The 16,963-nt window shown below is 33.5% G+C and overlaps 2 protein-coding genes across 3 annotated transcripts; one reads left to right on the plus strand and one right to left on the minus strand.

The window, feature by feature from the left end:
- The first annotated feature begins 1,242 nt into the window (after positions 1 to 1,242).
- LOC114377430 (isovaleryl-CoA dehydrogenase, mitochondrial) lies at positions 1,243 to 7,952 on the plus strand. The gene is made up of 15 exons (XM_028335928.1): positions 1,243 to 1,458; positions 2,140 to 2,223; positions 2,311 to 2,368; positions 2,873 to 2,997; positions 3,084 to 3,128; positions 3,346 to 3,394; positions 3,477 to 3,586; positions 5,296 to 5,372; positions 5,953 to 6,003; positions 6,100 to 6,164; positions 6,403 to 6,557; positions 6,661 to 6,701; positions 6,782 to 6,836; positions 7,400 to 7,456; positions 7,555 to 7,952. Exons 1-15 carry the CDS (start codon positions 1,345 to 1,347, stop codon positions 7,699 to 7,701), a joined length of 1,233 nt encoding a protein of 410 aa, XP_028191729.1. The 5' UTR covers positions 1,243 to 1,344; the 3' UTR covers positions 7,702 to 7,952.
- Positions 7,953 to 8,363: 411 nt separating this feature from the next.
- On the minus strand, positions 8,364 to 15,207 carry LOC114377429 (auxin response factor 4-like). 2 transcript variants are annotated; one of them, XM_028335925.1, is made up of 12 exons: positions 14,280 to 15,207; positions 14,088 to 14,144; positions 13,687 to 13,872; positions 13,295 to 13,379; positions 12,961 to 13,051; positions 12,020 to 12,184; positions 11,135 to 11,254; positions 10,964 to 11,042; positions 10,471 to 10,633; positions 9,453 to 10,171; positions 9,174 to 9,364; positions 8,364 to 8,814 (listed from the first exon to the last, which is right to left on the minus strand). In XM_028335925.1, exons 1-12 carry the CDS (start codon positions 14,616 to 14,618, stop codon positions 8,631 to 8,633), a joined length of 2,379 nt encoding a protein of 792 aa, XP_028191726.1. In that variant the 5' UTR covers positions 14,619 to 15,207; the 3' UTR covers positions 8,364 to 8,630. The 2 variants fall into 2 exon arrangements, with proteins under 2 accessions (XP_028191726.1, XP_028191727.1); XM_028335926.1 differs by having other exon boundaries at positions 8,631 to 8,814; positions 9,453 to 10,168; positions 14,280 to 14,618.
- Positions 15,208 to 16,963: the final 1,756 nt, after the last annotated feature.

The following is a 16,963-nucleotide window of genomic DNA, read 5'->3' on the forward strand; positions in this document are numbered from 1 at the left end:
CAAAAAATGACTGACATTTAAGTCCAAAGATGACATCCTAATGACAAATTCATCCCTCTATATCACATAAACTATTTTATTAATGGTAATAAATGAAGGTCAGATATATATATTTGTTACTTTTTACACTTTCAGAAACTAAATTTTATATTTTAATCTTTCAGGAACACATTTGTTAGTGAATTATATATTCAATGATAAAAGTAACTATTTATCGTAATAATAATATATTTTTACTTAATATTCTTTTTTCTTCTTTAATATTATTTTTTTTACTTACCAAATCACTTTAATTTAAATATTTATGTTCTATTTCTCTTCATCCAAATCAGTTTTATTTCTACTCTATTCCATCCCATTTCTTATATATTTCTCTTAAGTTTTTCTTCTTATCTATTCTCTTCCTCTCCCTTTTTTTCTCTTCTCACAATCAAGTACACCTTAACATGTAACAAAAAAAAAATATATGAAAGCAAAAAACAAAAAACATCCTTAATGCATCATATCAACATTTTTGTAAATACCAACTTATGCTAGTTATTATGAAACTATATTAACTAATGTATGAATTGTAGATTTTATATATATCAAGAATAATTCTCTTTCTTTAAAGAAATTAAAACAACTTATCCCTAACATTATATGGACTACAATTAGTAAATTTATCTCAAAGGGTATTGAATAACATCTTCTCCCTAACCTTCATATTTTAATTAATTAATTAACATATTCTAAATATAATTGCCTTACACTTTCTTAATTATTAAAACTTAAAAGACTATATCATCTTACTTAACAAGCTGAATATTTGTTTTTAAAAAACAAGATATCTTTACTGTAACAAAATTGTGTATCAAAACTTAGAAACAAGAATTTATAAATGATGTATAATTTTTTATTTTTCAATCTTATAAAACAAACATTATACAATAATATCATATTAAAAATGTTAAAAATATTATTTATTTATTGCCGATTTAACTGCTGTTAAATTAAACAATTGAGCTTTGAAAATCAATTGAATCATGGGTCCCATTTTAAGGACAAGGTAGACAGACACCTTGTTGAGAAACGTTTCGTAATGAAATAACTTTCCCACACACTCTGAACATCCACGGTGGCTACAACCTCCATCCTTATCTGAAACTGCCACTAATATTATTATTATCATTATTATTATTATTATTATCATTATTTTTATTTATTTATTTTTTTACTTAGCACCAAAAACGAATATATAATTAACCCATACCGATGGAGAGTGTGGCAACAACAGCTAACTATTAGTGACAATAATCGATCAATTTTCAATTTTCAATTGTGCCCATCTTCGTTGCTGCCACCATGCATAGGATCAACACCGCAAGGCCCATTTTTTCTGCTGTTTTCAGAAGCAAATCTCGGCCTCACTCTGCTGCTTTCTCCACCTCCTTGCTCTTCGACGAAACTCAGACACAGGTTCCTTCATATTTCAGTGTTTTTTTTAAAGCTTAGTCAAAATGTTTGGCCTTTTTCATCTGGGTTTTCTAGAAACCACGGTTATTAGTAATTGGTGGGTGAAAAATGGAGTCTTGATTGAAGTTATTACTATATGATCAATAAAATAAGAAAAATGAACTATTTTTTTTTTTACTCGAAGAAGTATATTTTATTTTATTTTACTTTACTTAGGTGCATCTTCTGATGGTGACAATTCTTCTGGATACATATTTGAGCACTAAATGTGGACGGCTCTGGTTAATCTTTCATTTCTCTCTTTAACTCATTTCAATTGGTCTGTCAAGGATGTAGAAAAGGAAAATCCAATGACTTTTAGCATGATGTTTTGACCTGGGTATGTGCTATTTGTCAGGGAATGCATGCTATTGGCTTAAGTTACTGTATTTTGGCAAGTTACACAAGCTAGCTTGAGAATTTTGGTTGGCTGAAGCACAACCAAACACAAATTTAATTGTTTGGTTTTAGAATTTTTTAGTGGGAGAATAATTTTGAGATCCTTTTTCATTTTAAAGATTGTTTTCTGCATCAAAACATTTTAAAGAATGTGTTTATTGCGTAAGATGATATTGTGTACTAGCTTCTAAAAAGTTGAGCCATGTCATGCTTGTAATGATTGGAAGGTTTTATTGAATGGTGCAGTTTAAGGAAAGTGTTGCTCAATTTGCAACGGAAAATATTGCCCCTCATGCTTCGAAAATAGACCAAACAAATTATTTCCCAAAGGTATGTATGAGGATCTATTGCTATCATGCCAACGAACATAACTCATAGTATATTACACATTCTGATTATATTTTGATGTAATTTTAGGAGGTGAACTTATGGAAAAGCATGGGGGAATTTAATCTCCTTGGGATTACTGCACCAGGTAGTTTATTTTTCTTGCTTCACTGCTTCCATTTTCTGATATGTCAAAAGAATTTCCTTTTTAGATTTGTAAGCTGTTGGTGTTATCTGTTACTGTGGCTTCCATTTGACAGTTATTATTTTCCCTGTATATCCTGTGATACAATTGTGAAGATAATAAATGCCAACAAAGCACAATTTTTTCTGATGCACATAACTTCCAATTACTGAAAAAAGGTGTCTGATATACCCCTCCCCCTCCCCAAAGAAAGGTAGGTACCAGATACTATTGCATTTTGCAGGCTGAGTAGAAATTAATCAAATTATTCATATATTCACAAATCATCATTCTTCGACATTATTCTATAAATAGAGTCATATTGACGATAATTTTTTATGAAGTTGTTCTTCTTTGGGTGTTCTTAACTTAAGATTAGTAGTAATGTAGTATACTTGGAATCTTTACAATATGGCCATGTCTTGTATGCCAACAAACTTTTGCAATTCTATTTCTGCTTATTTGCAGAGGAATATGGAGGGCTTGGCCTAGGTTACTTGTATCACTGTATAGCAATGGAAGAGATTAGCCGTGCTTCAGGATCTGTAGGTCTTTCTTATGGTGCTCATTCAAACTTGTGTATCAATCAGCTGGTAATTGAAGAGAACTTAAGTCTCTTTCTTTGAATGATTTATGGCCTTCTAATGAGTCTTCATGATTGCTACCTCCTTTTGTTTAGGTGAGGAATGGAAGCCCTGCTCAGAAAGAGAAATATTTACCAAAGGTTCTAGTTCTGTGCAATTTAATCTTATTTATTTTCAGTGAAATGTTTGCTGCCTTGCCCTCTTGCCGATGATGTGTAAAAGATTGACTTTATCAAACAAAAATGCTCATAGCTTTCTATTTCTTGTGCTCATCATTAGTAGTTTTTCTCAACTTTTCTGTGTCTATTTATCTATCTATTTATAAGCTAAGTTGTCTTTTTCTCTTCACTTTTGAAGCTTATTTCTGGGGATCATGTGGGAGCTTTGGCAATGAGCGAGCCCAATTGTAAGATGTGTGAACTTGAATTATGATGTCTTGCATTTTGAGATATTCCAAGGACTTTACTAAGTGAATAACTTTTCTGCAGCTGGTTCTGATGTTGTCAGCATGAAATGCAAGGCTGATCGTGTAGATGGGGGCTATGTACTTAATGGGAACAAGATGTGGTGTACTAATGGGCCAGTTGCTCAAACATTAGTAAGTTTCTTTAAATTTCATTGCATTTTCCCATGATCTTTGCATTGACTATATTCGTGTTTGATTTGCCTTTGGAAAACTAAAAGAGCAGTGTTTCCCTAATTTGTAATTTCAATGGACTATTTTTCCATGTAACTGCATATCATTATCGTAATTTGAGGACCTGATTGCAAAATAATGAAGAAAAAGATCAATATTTCATAAGGATTTATTGCACCATACAACAACAGCCTTATCCCATTAGGTGATGTCAGATACATGAATCACACAATGTCATAGGCCTTGGTCAAAAACCAAATTCTCCAGGATATTGTTCACCATGAGTTTCTTTTTAATAATAATATCTTCCAATGTCTTTCTTAGTCTCCCTCTACCCTTTTTGTAGGGCTAAAGCTAAAAGCAATGCAATCTACTCCTTACTTGTGCCTCCAATGACCCGCTTTGCACATATCCAAACTAATTAAACTGATTTTGTATCATGTTCTCCTTGATAGGTGCCATATTAATATCTCCTTGTATGCAATACTGTATAATGTCTTTTTTTGTGTGACTACACATCCACCTTAACATTATAATTTCTGCTACTCCTACTTTTCTCTCATGTTGTTTTAAAGCCCAACATTCGCTACCATAGAGTATAGTTGGTTGTACAATTGTACAATAAAACTTCCTTTTAAGCTTGGTAAGTACTTACATTCACAAATAATCCTTGATGCCTTTTTCCATTTTAATCACCCAGCCTGTATCATGTGTGTGACATCTTTATTCATTTCCCCATCGTTTTATAAGATTAATCCCATAAACTTTGAAAACTTGTGGTATGAAAATTTCTCTAATTTTTACCTACAAATCATTTTTTTCATGTTTCTTGCTAAAATTACAATGCATATACTCTTCTTGCTCCTACTCAAGCAAAAAACCCTTTGATTCCAAAATCTATCTCCAAAATTCAAGTTTAAAGTTAATATCTTCCCTTGAAGCCTTAATTATTAATTAGAACCATATCATATGTGAAAAAACATGAATATGGGGATAATTTTTTCTATTTCCTTGGTAAGCTCATTCAAGACTAGATTAAACAAGTAATAATTCAAGGTTGAGCCCTAATGTAAACCCAGACTTATAGAGAATTCCTTAGTTTTGTCTCCAAAAATTCTCATATTAGTCGTTACCCCGTCATACATGTCTTGTATAGTCCGGATATAAGCCATGCAAACACCTTTTTTTTCCAAAGCCTTCCACAACACTTCTTTCAGCATTCAATAATATGCTTTTTGTAAGTTAATAAAGATCATATATAATTCTTTTTCTTTACTTTGGTGCCTTTCTATCAACCCCCATAGAAGATAAATAGATTCTGTTGTAACCTTCTTGGCACAAATCCAAATTGATTCTCTGCAGTCCTTGTCTCTTCTCTTAATCTATGCTCGATCACTTTTTCCCATAATGCTAAAATGAAGAGAAGTCCTTATTACACCATGAATGGGTAAATATGTAAGGAAGAAAATGCTAAGCATGTTTATCATAATGCCTGGGTTCCAAGTAAATTGGATCTCATATTTTTCAATTTAATATCACTTTTTTGTGTTGGTGACCAATATCTTTATGAAGAAACAGGATGCTCATGTAATATAAAACTTGATTTTATTATAGTTCAGACATATGCTGAGAATGCATAGCACGTATTTGATTGTGTTGAATTGAATCAGGTTGTCTATGCTAAAACAGACATAACTGCTGGGTCAAAAGGCATTACTGCATTCATCATTGAGAAGGGAATGCCTGGGTAATTGCTCTAAACCTTGACAACAAGTTATACAATATTAAGTGGACAAACCTCTGTATTTCAAATTAGTTAATTCTTAGGCAATAATGTGACCACTTGCTATGACCAATGAAACCATGGGATGTTAATCTTTACTGGCATCACATGATTTTAAGCTACAATTTCACTTTGACAAGTGATGCTTCTCCAACTAATGGATATTAAATTGTATGTTAACCCAAGTTTCTCTCATGTATCATTTAATGCTAGACTCGTTTAGTGGGACTTACCATGTGCTGTAGAAGTAATGCAAAATAATTTTAATAAAAAATAAAAAGGTGCTGGAAGCTTTTAACAAAATAGTTCAAATTTGATTCCTGAGTGAGTCTATAGCTTGCAAAAAAATCCTTCTCTGAAAATGATAGAGAAAGAAAGAGTCATGATCACTCATAAATAACATGCATGTAATATATACGAGAAGAAAAAGCATTTCTAACGTGGTTGAAAGGATGAGGCCTCCCTTAAATGATAAATCATTTGATTACAGTGAGAAAATAGAGATGAAAGATGAATATCTAACATTATTTATGTTTGACTACAGATTCAATACTGCCCAGAAATTGGATAAACTTGGGATGCGAGGAAGTGATACGTATGTATGCATATGTTCTGTGAGAAATTTCTATATATAATCCATTCCTAATCACTTTCCCTCACTTTAACTGACAAAATGGGATTCTGCGGGCAGGTGTGAGCTTGTCTTTGAGAATTGCTTTGTTCCAGACGAAAATATTCTTGGGAAAGAAGGGAAAGGTATTGCTTTTGTAGTCTTCTTTATTATTTGCAAAATAATGTTCTTATTTTTGTTACTTCTGTACCAGAATTTTGTTTTTAGTGGCACTACTTGTGTAAATTAAAAGAAGCTTCTCCAAAGTAGGGCCACTAGTTTTCCTTTCTCTTTTTTCAATGCAAATCCTGATTAAAAGGGAAGAACATTTAGTTATTGTTGCATGTCAAGTGTCATTCATTATCGCTTATTCTTTGGTTTCAGGAGTCTATGTCATGATGTCTGGGCTGGATCTGGAGAGACTTGTTTTGGCAGCTGGTCCTCTTGGTATTATGCAGGCATGTCTTGATGTCGTCCTTCCTTATGTTCGACAACGAGAGCAGTTTGGTCGTCCTATTGGGGAGTTTCAGTTTATACAGGTTTATTATTATACACATCATATTTTTTGCAATTATCCTGCATATGTGTTTTATGTTTATGTGAATCTTAACCATCACATTGTCAATTGATCTTTGGTTACAGGGGAAAATTGCTGACATGTATACTTCATTACAGTCTTCTAGGTAGAAGATTCTAATGTCATGGTGCTCTTTTCTCTTTCAAAATAAGTTTGCATGGCAGTAGATAACATTCTTCATTTCAGGTCTTATGTGTATTCAGTAGCTCGGGATTGTGACAACGGAAAAGTTGACCCAAAGGTCCATCCACGTGTCTTTTATCTTGTGGTTGAATGTACTATTGAGCTTCATCATTTGGTTCTTTAAATGGATTTTTTTTATATTTACAAAACTACCTTTTTTTTTAACATATTACTTGTATTGCATGAAATTGAAATGTTTATGTTTTCTGCAATTGTTTTAAAACTCAATCATAAACCCTAGGTCTGTTGGGTAAGCCTCTCTAGAAACAGTTCTAGAAGAAAAAATAAAGAAAAAAAAATGAAATGAGTTTTTTCATTAGCTAATTTGTAGATGTCTTCTCATCTTTTAGAGATGAGAGAGTTTCTACAGATTAGTTAATGAATAGCTCATTTTAACTTTATGGAGAAATTCATCTCATTTTTTTCTTCTTATTTTTTCTCTTAGAAATGCTTCTAAAGAAGATAGCCCAAACAGGCCCTTAAGCTAAGATGTTGTTTCATTACAATTTTACTCGCCTCAATTTTAGCCTCATGCTCAATTGTACATTCCTACAAACTTCTCACCATGGTTGTTTCCCTATTCATTGAGTTGTAAAGCATGCTATCTTGCTGCTGTTTCAGGATTGTGCTGGAGCTATACTTTGTGCAGCTGAAAGAGCAACCCAGGTTGCTTTGCAGGTAAATAAACAAAGTTGCTTGCATCGGTTATAGTTGTTGTTACTGTTGTTCTTTTATTCACATTTTTTAGTGCTTTTACCCCCCCACCAAATTTTCAGGCAATACAATGTTTAGGTGGGAATGGTTATGTGAATGAGTATCCTACTGGTCGTCTCTTGAGAGATGCCAAACTCTACGAGATTGGTGCAGGAACTAGTGAGATCAGAAGAATGATTATTGGACGTGAACTCTTCAAGGAGCAATAACATGCCACCATACCTTATATGTGGATGGTGTTGAGCCCCTTGGGAAATTCCCTTGCAGATGTTTGTTAAACTAATGCTACATTCATCAAACGAGAATTGATCATTGGTCCAAGGAATAAAATTCTGCCATATTACATTTTTATATACTTTGAAAATCTTCAAAGCGATCATCCATCTTAGAAAACAATGTTGTAAAACTATCAACAGCAGTTGACACAGATAATAATAACTTAAGTATCTTAATCAAATAATTCAAGATTCAAATCTTATTTGATTCTTAAATATGAAATAAATAATTTTTTAAGAAAAATATTCACCTGTGCGCACAGCCTCTGAAGAAGTGAAGAAGTGACAGACAATTTTGTCCTAATGATTAGCCAAAAAAAAAAACACCTGAATTTAAAAAAAATTTATGGCCATGCGTTGCAGATTTTATGCTGAAATAATGAGATAGATATTGAATGTTTTTCTCTTCCAGTTTTCATTTTTATGAAAATTTATACTGATTGATTCAGAACTAGAGTGCATTTCTCAAGATTTTACCAAAGTATATTTTGCATGTTCTTTTATGGCCACATTTTTGGACCTTTAAACCCGCATCACACCTCGAAGAGGTTCCTAACAGCCGTAGCAAAATTACGCAACCATGGTGGAATGGAAGATTTGGAAACCATCACCATCAGCATTATTCCAGAGTACGTAACAAAACCCATAATAATGGTTTATTATATGATGCCAAGGCTAGCCCTTATTTAGTTAGTTTAATGCACTCAATTGTCAGTCTTTTCTAGTGCTGACCATGCAATTTTTGCTGGGCCTACAAACTCAAAAGGGTAGGGTAGTAACCAAACAGCATAAAAACATGTAGATTTATCTTGTACAGAGACAGGACCAAACATAATAAATATTTCAGACAACCCTGAAAACCTTTAGACCCTAACTGCTGTTGGAGAATAATCTGGCTGACCCACTGAGGAAGACTTTGAAGCCTCCATAATCACTGGTGCCTCTTCCAAACAGCTATGAGTATCATCACTGATCATCTCAATTGTCATCTTTTCCACTTCTTCTTGGGTGTATATATGGATCTTGGACACCACATCGCAAAACTCACTGCAGCCATAAGGATACATGCAAATCTTTTTAGTGTCACCTAGAAAGTACATCACATAAAATGACACTGGATAGCTTACATAGTAAAGGGTACAAGAGATGTGAGGTTCTATCCTATCAGTACATGTTGAGACAGGTAGGAGATATAAGGTGAGTTGGATGGTTAAGAGAGAAGGGAAGGAGGAAAAATCACGGATTCGATCCCCTCTCTTAACAAAACTAACATTCTAACAATCAACATTTGCCGGAAAAAAAAAAACATGTTTAGACAGGTGACAATCATTGATAACTGATTAAAAGGTATAGAAAAGCAGCATTCTTTAAGGTGTTGATTTGAGTCCAGAAAGAAGAAAACTTACTGCCATGGGTCATCCCCCACAACCATTATGTCATTCTCACTGTCAGTGTAGAGGATCTTCCATCCCTTATCAGGATCTTTTAGAAGGCCTTCCATGCTAAACAGTCTCTCTAGTTCACTCAGCAGATCATTGTAGCCACTCAGTCTTGAAAGATCAATAGCTCTTCCAACTAAGCTGCCTTGCTTGTGAACCTTCATTTAGTGTATGTTATATAGGTGGGTAAAACTTGAGAGAGAAAAAGGCATATCATAACATAATTTTGTTGTTATCATCCCTCACCTTTGTGCAGCTCCTTTTAGCAGAGTTCTGCAAATTTTGGGTAGTAGTTTCCCCAGACAAAGAAAACCCGAATAGTTTGCAGGCATTTACCTTTCCCTGGACATTGTTGTCAATAGAAACCCCCATATTCCCAGCAGCAGAAATATTATTGCCCTGCAGCTTATGGTCATTTGGGAGATCTGATCTTCCAACTTCATTTACAATGATCCCTGCCTGAGTGGATGGCTTGTTAAATGGGACATTCTCTCTCTGGAAAGTGGTGGATTTCGAGCAAAACAAGCTAGCTTGACTGGCTTGGTGAATATCCCCGTAAGGAAACAATGAAAGTTGAAAGCTTGGTTTGGTTGCCTGGTGGAGGTTGAAAGTTGTGCAACTAAGATTGGGCATTCCCCAAGCACCAAGGTTCATATCAACCTTTCCTGTCAGGGATTTCAATGGACATATTTCTTGACCTTGCAAGACCCTCGGAAACCTGTTGGTTTCCACAAAGCCTGCATAACTGAAAGGGTGCACACTACTCAGCTCAGAAGAGGTAATCTTTCTTACTTCAGCTGATCCAAGATTTGGATGACTTTGAGAGCTCATCTCAAAACCTGGTGGCTTGGTTACTGTGTCACATCCGTAGTAGAGTGACCCAAAACCTGCATTTTCTTGACCTTGCAAGACCTTGGGTGATCTTACAGACTCCTCAAAGTCTATCAATCCTCTGCCTCGTGCTGCTATATGAAACAAAAAGGATGATTAGGATATATTAAGTTAACATACACTCTTTACTTAAGTCTTGGATAAATTTCTTTATAAACATTTATAGAAAAAGAAAATGATAAGGTAAAATGAATTGAGCTTCTCCCACAAGCTAAAATCAATTTATGCACTTAACTTATATAGAAGCTCTCTCAGTTAATTTTTTCAAAAACTAAGGTGCATAAGTTGATTTTGACTTGTGGGAGAAGTTCAATGTATTTTACAAGTATTTATGGAGAAGAGTCTTATTCTACTTTAGTGTTAGGACTCATACCAGTGATGAGGTGACTAGGTGAGGCAACCTGCAGACCTGTCCGCAGCTTCTTCAGTCTTGGGGAAGACTGAATGCTCAAGGGGGGCAGAGGAGCAGAAGGATCAATCTCCCATGGAGATACTCTGTCTTTATGATTAGTCTCAATATCCTCATCCCATCTGACCTGTTGCATGTCACAGCAGGCTTACATTAATGAAGAGATCATCATGTGGTCAGACTCAGTTCATAAATGAGCTTTGTAAGTGGTTTGCTAATGCAACCTTCATATTAATTTGATATGATGATATGTAAAACTATTTAGAGCGAGACACAAAAATATTACGAAGAAAAATTGGAGAAATGGAATTAGATTTCTGTGATATTCACAAAGAAAGTTGCTTCACAATAATTCAGTTTGGTGTTAAAAACACAATTTCTGTCCTTAAGCAATGCCAAACGTATAAATATGGTACAAGAGTACTGCATTAGTAACAAAGCAAAATTAAAGATGTACCATCAAGCACCTCCATTTTGATTTGGGCCATCTATAAGGATCCAAATCACTCGTTCCAATCAACATCCCACTACAACACCTGCAAGATAGGAAGATGGTATTATGACACAAGCAAAAAGCTTTTTGAAGGAAGACATAGTAATGAAGATTTATAATTATGTTGTAGTCTACCTCCTCTCTTGAGATTCATCCATTTCAAATCTCATTTTGAATCTTGTTCCAATGCTCACTGGATTCTTGATGCTTTTAACATACTTTTGGTAGGGAACAACAAAGTCTGCTTGACTTGCTCTGTATTATATCAAATTCAAACACGTTACAAATTTATTGCTTGTCTCATACCAATCAAGAGTTAGCAACCAAAGAAGGAAGAAATTACATCCATAGGAAATTAAAGATTATGGTAAAAGGTTTCATTTCTAAGAAGGCCTATCAGAGGATCAAAGCTAGTTTAGTAAGGTGCAAAGATATTGTAATTTGAGTTTCTAGAAAGGGCATGAGCCATTTCTGTCCAAATCAGAGTGTTCCCTATTCTTCCATCCAATCCACATCATTGGAGTGTTTGACAATCCATTCTTCAAAGTGTTTAATAGACACAGTGCTGCTACCTACACACTTACAGACATATCACCTCACATCTATATAGTTTTTACCATATGATTATGGCTGGTGTCCCACATGATTTTTTTGCATATTCACACTTCGGTTGTGCCACCATAGAAACCTAGTGGAGAGATCCAAACTCCTAAGAACATATTTGGTTTAAGAAAATGTTTCCTGTTTTTTCACTTTTAATATGAGAAGACCACTTTAGTTTATTATGTTTTTGTTTTCAAACATTCATACAGAAAAAAAGAAGGAAAAAACAATAAAAATAAAGTTTCATTTATGTAATTAAAAGTAAAAATAAAAATAAAAATAAAAATAGAAATATTTTCTCAAAGTAAACATGCCCTTATGTTGCCAGGCCAGAATTAAAATCTAAGGACAAGTAATTACAGTGTGAATTTCATACATCTTGCAAAGCAGGAAGGCAAGACCAGTCAGTATTAGTACCTTGGACTGTAGAAAACATGAAACTTGCTTTTGGTGGATATTGCATTTGCCACAGAAGAAAGGACATTGGGATAGCAGTTCTGGCTTCCAATAACTGATTCAGGAAGATCATTTCTAGGTCTAACAGCTCTTCTGATTCCCAATCTCAGTTCACCATTTTCACCCCTACGAAGTCATTAATATTTCAGTAAGGATCCGAAAGGTACTATAATGATAGATAGACCCTTCTTTCTCTGAAACTGGGTAGTGAGAATCTCAAGTTTGATTTAATTGGCTTCCAAAAGATTATTATTACTCATATTTCATGCTTTCAAAGTTTGGTAAGACTTAAATTCTTGATTCTCAAGAAAAATAAAGGCCATCTGTTTTGACTTTATGAGGTATGTTTTTGCAAGTACATATTTTCTTCCAACTCCCTTTTTGGCACTGTACGGTCTCCAAGACAATGAAGTTCATCAATATTAATAATTACAGCATTTAAAAACTACTACTTAATATTGATAATACAACATAAAAAAAACTATTAATTATCCAAATTAATAACATCCATGTTTTTTGTTTGGTATTTGGATTGATAATTAACTTTCTACTAAATTATTGGAAGACCATCATTAACAATTAGTAATTGTAGGTGAGATTAATCCACGTTTAGGAGCTTGAGAGGTTGCTCCTTCAAGTCAATAATATAAGAATTAATGTCAATTAAAACGTCCAGTTCAACACACACGTATACACGAAGGATTCTTAGGCACAGCAAGAGATTTTAAGCTACAAAATATGTGTTAAAAACATTGTTAAAATAGCAGACAATCATGAATCACATAGCTGAGGTGATAGAGATATATACAAAAAGAAAAAACATGCTTCGAGAGTGGCCAAATTTTTCTCCGTATATAAACACACTTAAGCTAAAACACACTTGATACTGTAGATATATATACCTTAGGAAGAGCACTGCATCACCGGAGACAAGATTCTTTTGACTGACAAAAATGCTCCATCCAGTAGTGAGTAGATGCCGCCTTGGCTGACCTGACATGTTACCACATCGATTTTGTGTACCAATTAGTGTCTGTTTAGATTAGATTTTTAGTAAAATTGATATTGAACACTTGGACATGATTTAGAGTTGTAGCCGGAGATTTTATATTCGAATGTTGTACAGTGTAATAATTTGATTCTCAATGTAAACCAAATGGGGCCTTGGTCAATATATGAAGTCACACACACACACACATACTCACACCTCACACTTAATTTTTCTAATTACATTACCTCTGTAAATGTGACGAAATTTCCACTCCACATCATGCAGGTCTTTGGCAACAAGCTCTTGTGATGGCCTCTGCTGCTTATAATCCTGTAGTAGTGTCAAAGTAAAAGGAATAGCTCAGCAATTTAAGCAAGGCTAGAAAATCAAATTATAGTCCTGTTTGAATAAACTTCTTAAGCACTTATAGAAGAAAAAAAACTAAAAAGACAATGAGTTAAATTTCTCTCATAAGTTAAAATCAACTTATGCACATTATCTTTTAAAGAATCTCTCTTTTCTAACTTTTCCAAAAGCTGAGGTGCATAAGTTGATTCTAACTTGTGGAATTCACTTTTCATTTTTCTTCTTTATAAGTGTTTATAGTTAATATTATGCTCTGTGAAAGATGTCGCACCAAAGGAGGAAAACAGTCTTCAGCAGCTCGGCGAGGAACAGAAAAGCCCCCATGTGTGCTGGTATCAGAGGCAGTTAGTGTTTTGCAGAACATGTGAGGGGTTGATTTAGTTGGTGATCTATCATCCCCCTCCTCTTCTGCTCCCAATTCCTCAAGTTCTTTGCCCTCTAAATACATCCCTTCCAACTGAAAAGAAAAGAATTCAGTGTGTTCAGAATTACTTAATGTAATGCAGCTAAGGAACATTTGGTACATCATTTAACATTTTAAGCTCATAAAAACAAACATTCCTTGTTCTAATTAAACAATGAAAAGAAGCTCTCAAAAATTGATTATTTAGTTGGAAGGGACATAATTAGGGACACACCAAAACATAAATAACTTTCAAATGAAAAACCAACCTCAGCTTGAGGAAGCAAAGTAACTTGTGTATAAACCTCATCATTCTCCTTGTTGGCCTGTTCCAGGAAGTGACAATTTAGTAAAACCAAGTGAACAATAGAGCCAATGCAATGGGGCAAGGAAATGGCGACATGTCAAATGAAATTGAGTAAACCACAACTGAATCTAAGAGGAGAGAATTCAGTACTCACAAGTAGTTGGACATTGACAACCCTGCAAAAGATCTGTGGCTGAAGATCATAGGTGGGAATCTCCAATGGTGTGAAAGGAGAGAAAGATGCAACTTGTTCTAAGTGACCTTGTGGAAAATAGACCACCACATTTCCTTTCTTGGGAAGAGAAGTGAGAGGGCCAGCACAAGCATGCCAAAGCTCAAGGTAAGAAGAGGACACAAGCGCTGAAGAGGAAGAAGTAGAGGATGAACAAGTGGAAGAGGACCAACAAGTAACACCAACACCTTTCTCACATTCCCTATCACAGAATGCATTCTTCTCAACCTCAGTCACTTCATGGTTCAGATCAATTTCCATGAACACCTAGTGGTGTAGGCTCAAATGGAAGCCAAGAGAACAAGGAAGCAGCAACAAAAGCACCCCACAACGAAAATTCACAACTTGAAGAAGGGAGGGAAAGAGTGTGTGTGTCACCAAGTGGAAGAATTGAGAAAAGGAAGCCCCAGAAAGTGGAAAGTATAAATACCATGGAAAAAGAGGTTAGATTGTGAGAAAGAATTCATATTTGGAGAGTATTAAATCAAAGGGAAAAAAAAGAGTGAGTGGAACTGGATGAACAGAAAAGAACAAAGAAAGTCATGTTGAGAAGGATACCAAGACACGATTTTTAAAGATAAGAAAAGAAGGAAAGAAGAGAGAAGAATATATATTATATATAGTATTAAATAATAACAAGAAATTCAACGTATGATTCCACCACCCCCATTTGCAGGTACTGAGAAGAGGGAGCAGAAGCAGGAGCAGACATAGACAATTGCATAGGAAGCACATAAACAAAAGGCAAGAAAAGCCAATGTGGTAGTGCCTTTTGGATTTAGACTGTTAAAACTCTTAGAGAGAGAAAGAGAGAGATAGAGTGTGTGTTGGGTGGGGGGGACAGGCTAAGACAGTACAGAACCCACACTTCCCCACTCTCAGTCTCCTTTGCTTTGTTTGCCTTAACTTTTTTATTTATTGATAATAGATAAATAACTAAATTCGCATTCGAAAGTTAATGCTGTGATAAATTAATTTTAAAAAAATAAAAATATAAATTTAACCTTTAAATATATAAAAAAAAGTTCAATAAATTAATTTTGTATTTAAATTTATGAGGCCACACTTCCCCATTCTTAATATCATTTGCTTTGTTTCCGTTAATTTTTTATTTTTTATTGATAATTTCTTTCACTGTGCTTGCTTGTGGGGATGATTGATTGAGTCCCTCCCCCTAACAGACAACATAAGTTTAATGTACAAGATAAATAAACCAAACAATCATTAACCATGCTTCTTTCTTTCTCTCTTTTTTCCCTCCTCCTTCGAATTTGCATAGCATATCTATCTAAAAAAAAAGACAATTCCAAGGAAAACACAATCTGACAACTCAACCTACAATATATAGGTTGGTGAATTTCTAGGCATGAGTAACAGAATAATCCTGAGGTAAAAATACTTTAGGTGTATATTCTATAGAAATTTTATAGAATATATTATTATAGTAGTAGTATTATTTAATATTTCTACAGGGTTCATTTAATATTTCTAGGCATGGTGATAATTATTTTATAGAATATATTATTACAGTTGCTACAGCGTTCATTTAATATTTAATATACTATAAAAAAAGAAAGTGAGAGGGTTTGGGACTGTGAAAAATGCAGTGTGGTGTGGGTTTTGGCAGCAACTGTCCTGGACTTAGTTTAGTTGTCAAGGACTCACAAACCCCCTTTCCACTCTGCACTCCACTCCTTTACAACACATCTTAATTCTTCAGTCTTATCACTTTTCCTTTTTTTTTCTTCTAATCATGTTATTAATATAAAAAATTTACTTGTTTTATTGAAAATTAATTTTTATCAAAAAATCAAATTTAGTAAATTTTTATTTTTAACTATATTTTTTATTTATAAAATTTAAATTGAAGACATTATTTGAAAAAATCAAATTCATATCACTCGACCCAATAATTTGTTAATACTTTTTCCTTCTTTGAACCATCTCATTTATCTCAAACTTTAGAAAAAAATAATTAATATATATATATATATATAATAATAATCTTTAAAAAGGTAATATTTGGAAATTTAAGGGTTTTGATATTGTTATTAACAATTTATTTTTTTAGTGTCTTCAACTTTATTCAATTATTGCCTAGGAAAAGAAATACTAAAATTATTATTTTGGGGTATTATAATAACTCTCCTATAATTTTATTGAATTTTTAAATAAGTCTCAATCATTAAAAAAAAGTAAATGATTCCCTATACAATCTTCTTAAAAAAAATAAGTATATACCTAACAATAACTGTTAATATTCTGTTAATCTCACATTTACAAAAATAAAAAATTTGTTGAGGTTTGTTAATCATAAGGTTTATTCGAGCAAATCAGGAACTTAAGTATTTGACGAAAAGCACAATTGAATAGTTTTTATGTAATTTATTTATGTTTTAAAGTAAAATTTAAATCTAAAAAAAATGAATCATTATGGAAGACTAGTATTTTTTCGAAAATTTCATAAAAATATGATGATTCAATATATATATATATATATATATATATATATATATAGAGAGAGAGAGAGAGAGAGAGAGAGAGAGAGAGAGAGAGAGAGAGAGAGAGAGACTTACAAAGATTTACAATGCAGTAAAATTATAAAG

This window comes from Glycine soja, chromosome 11 (genome assembly GCF_004193775.1).
Source record: "Glycine soja cultivar W05 chromosome 11, ASM419377v2, whole genome shotgun sequence".
Classification (NCBI taxonomy): Eukaryota; Viridiplantae; Streptophyta; class Magnoliopsida; order Fabales; family Fabaceae; genus Glycine; species Glycine soja.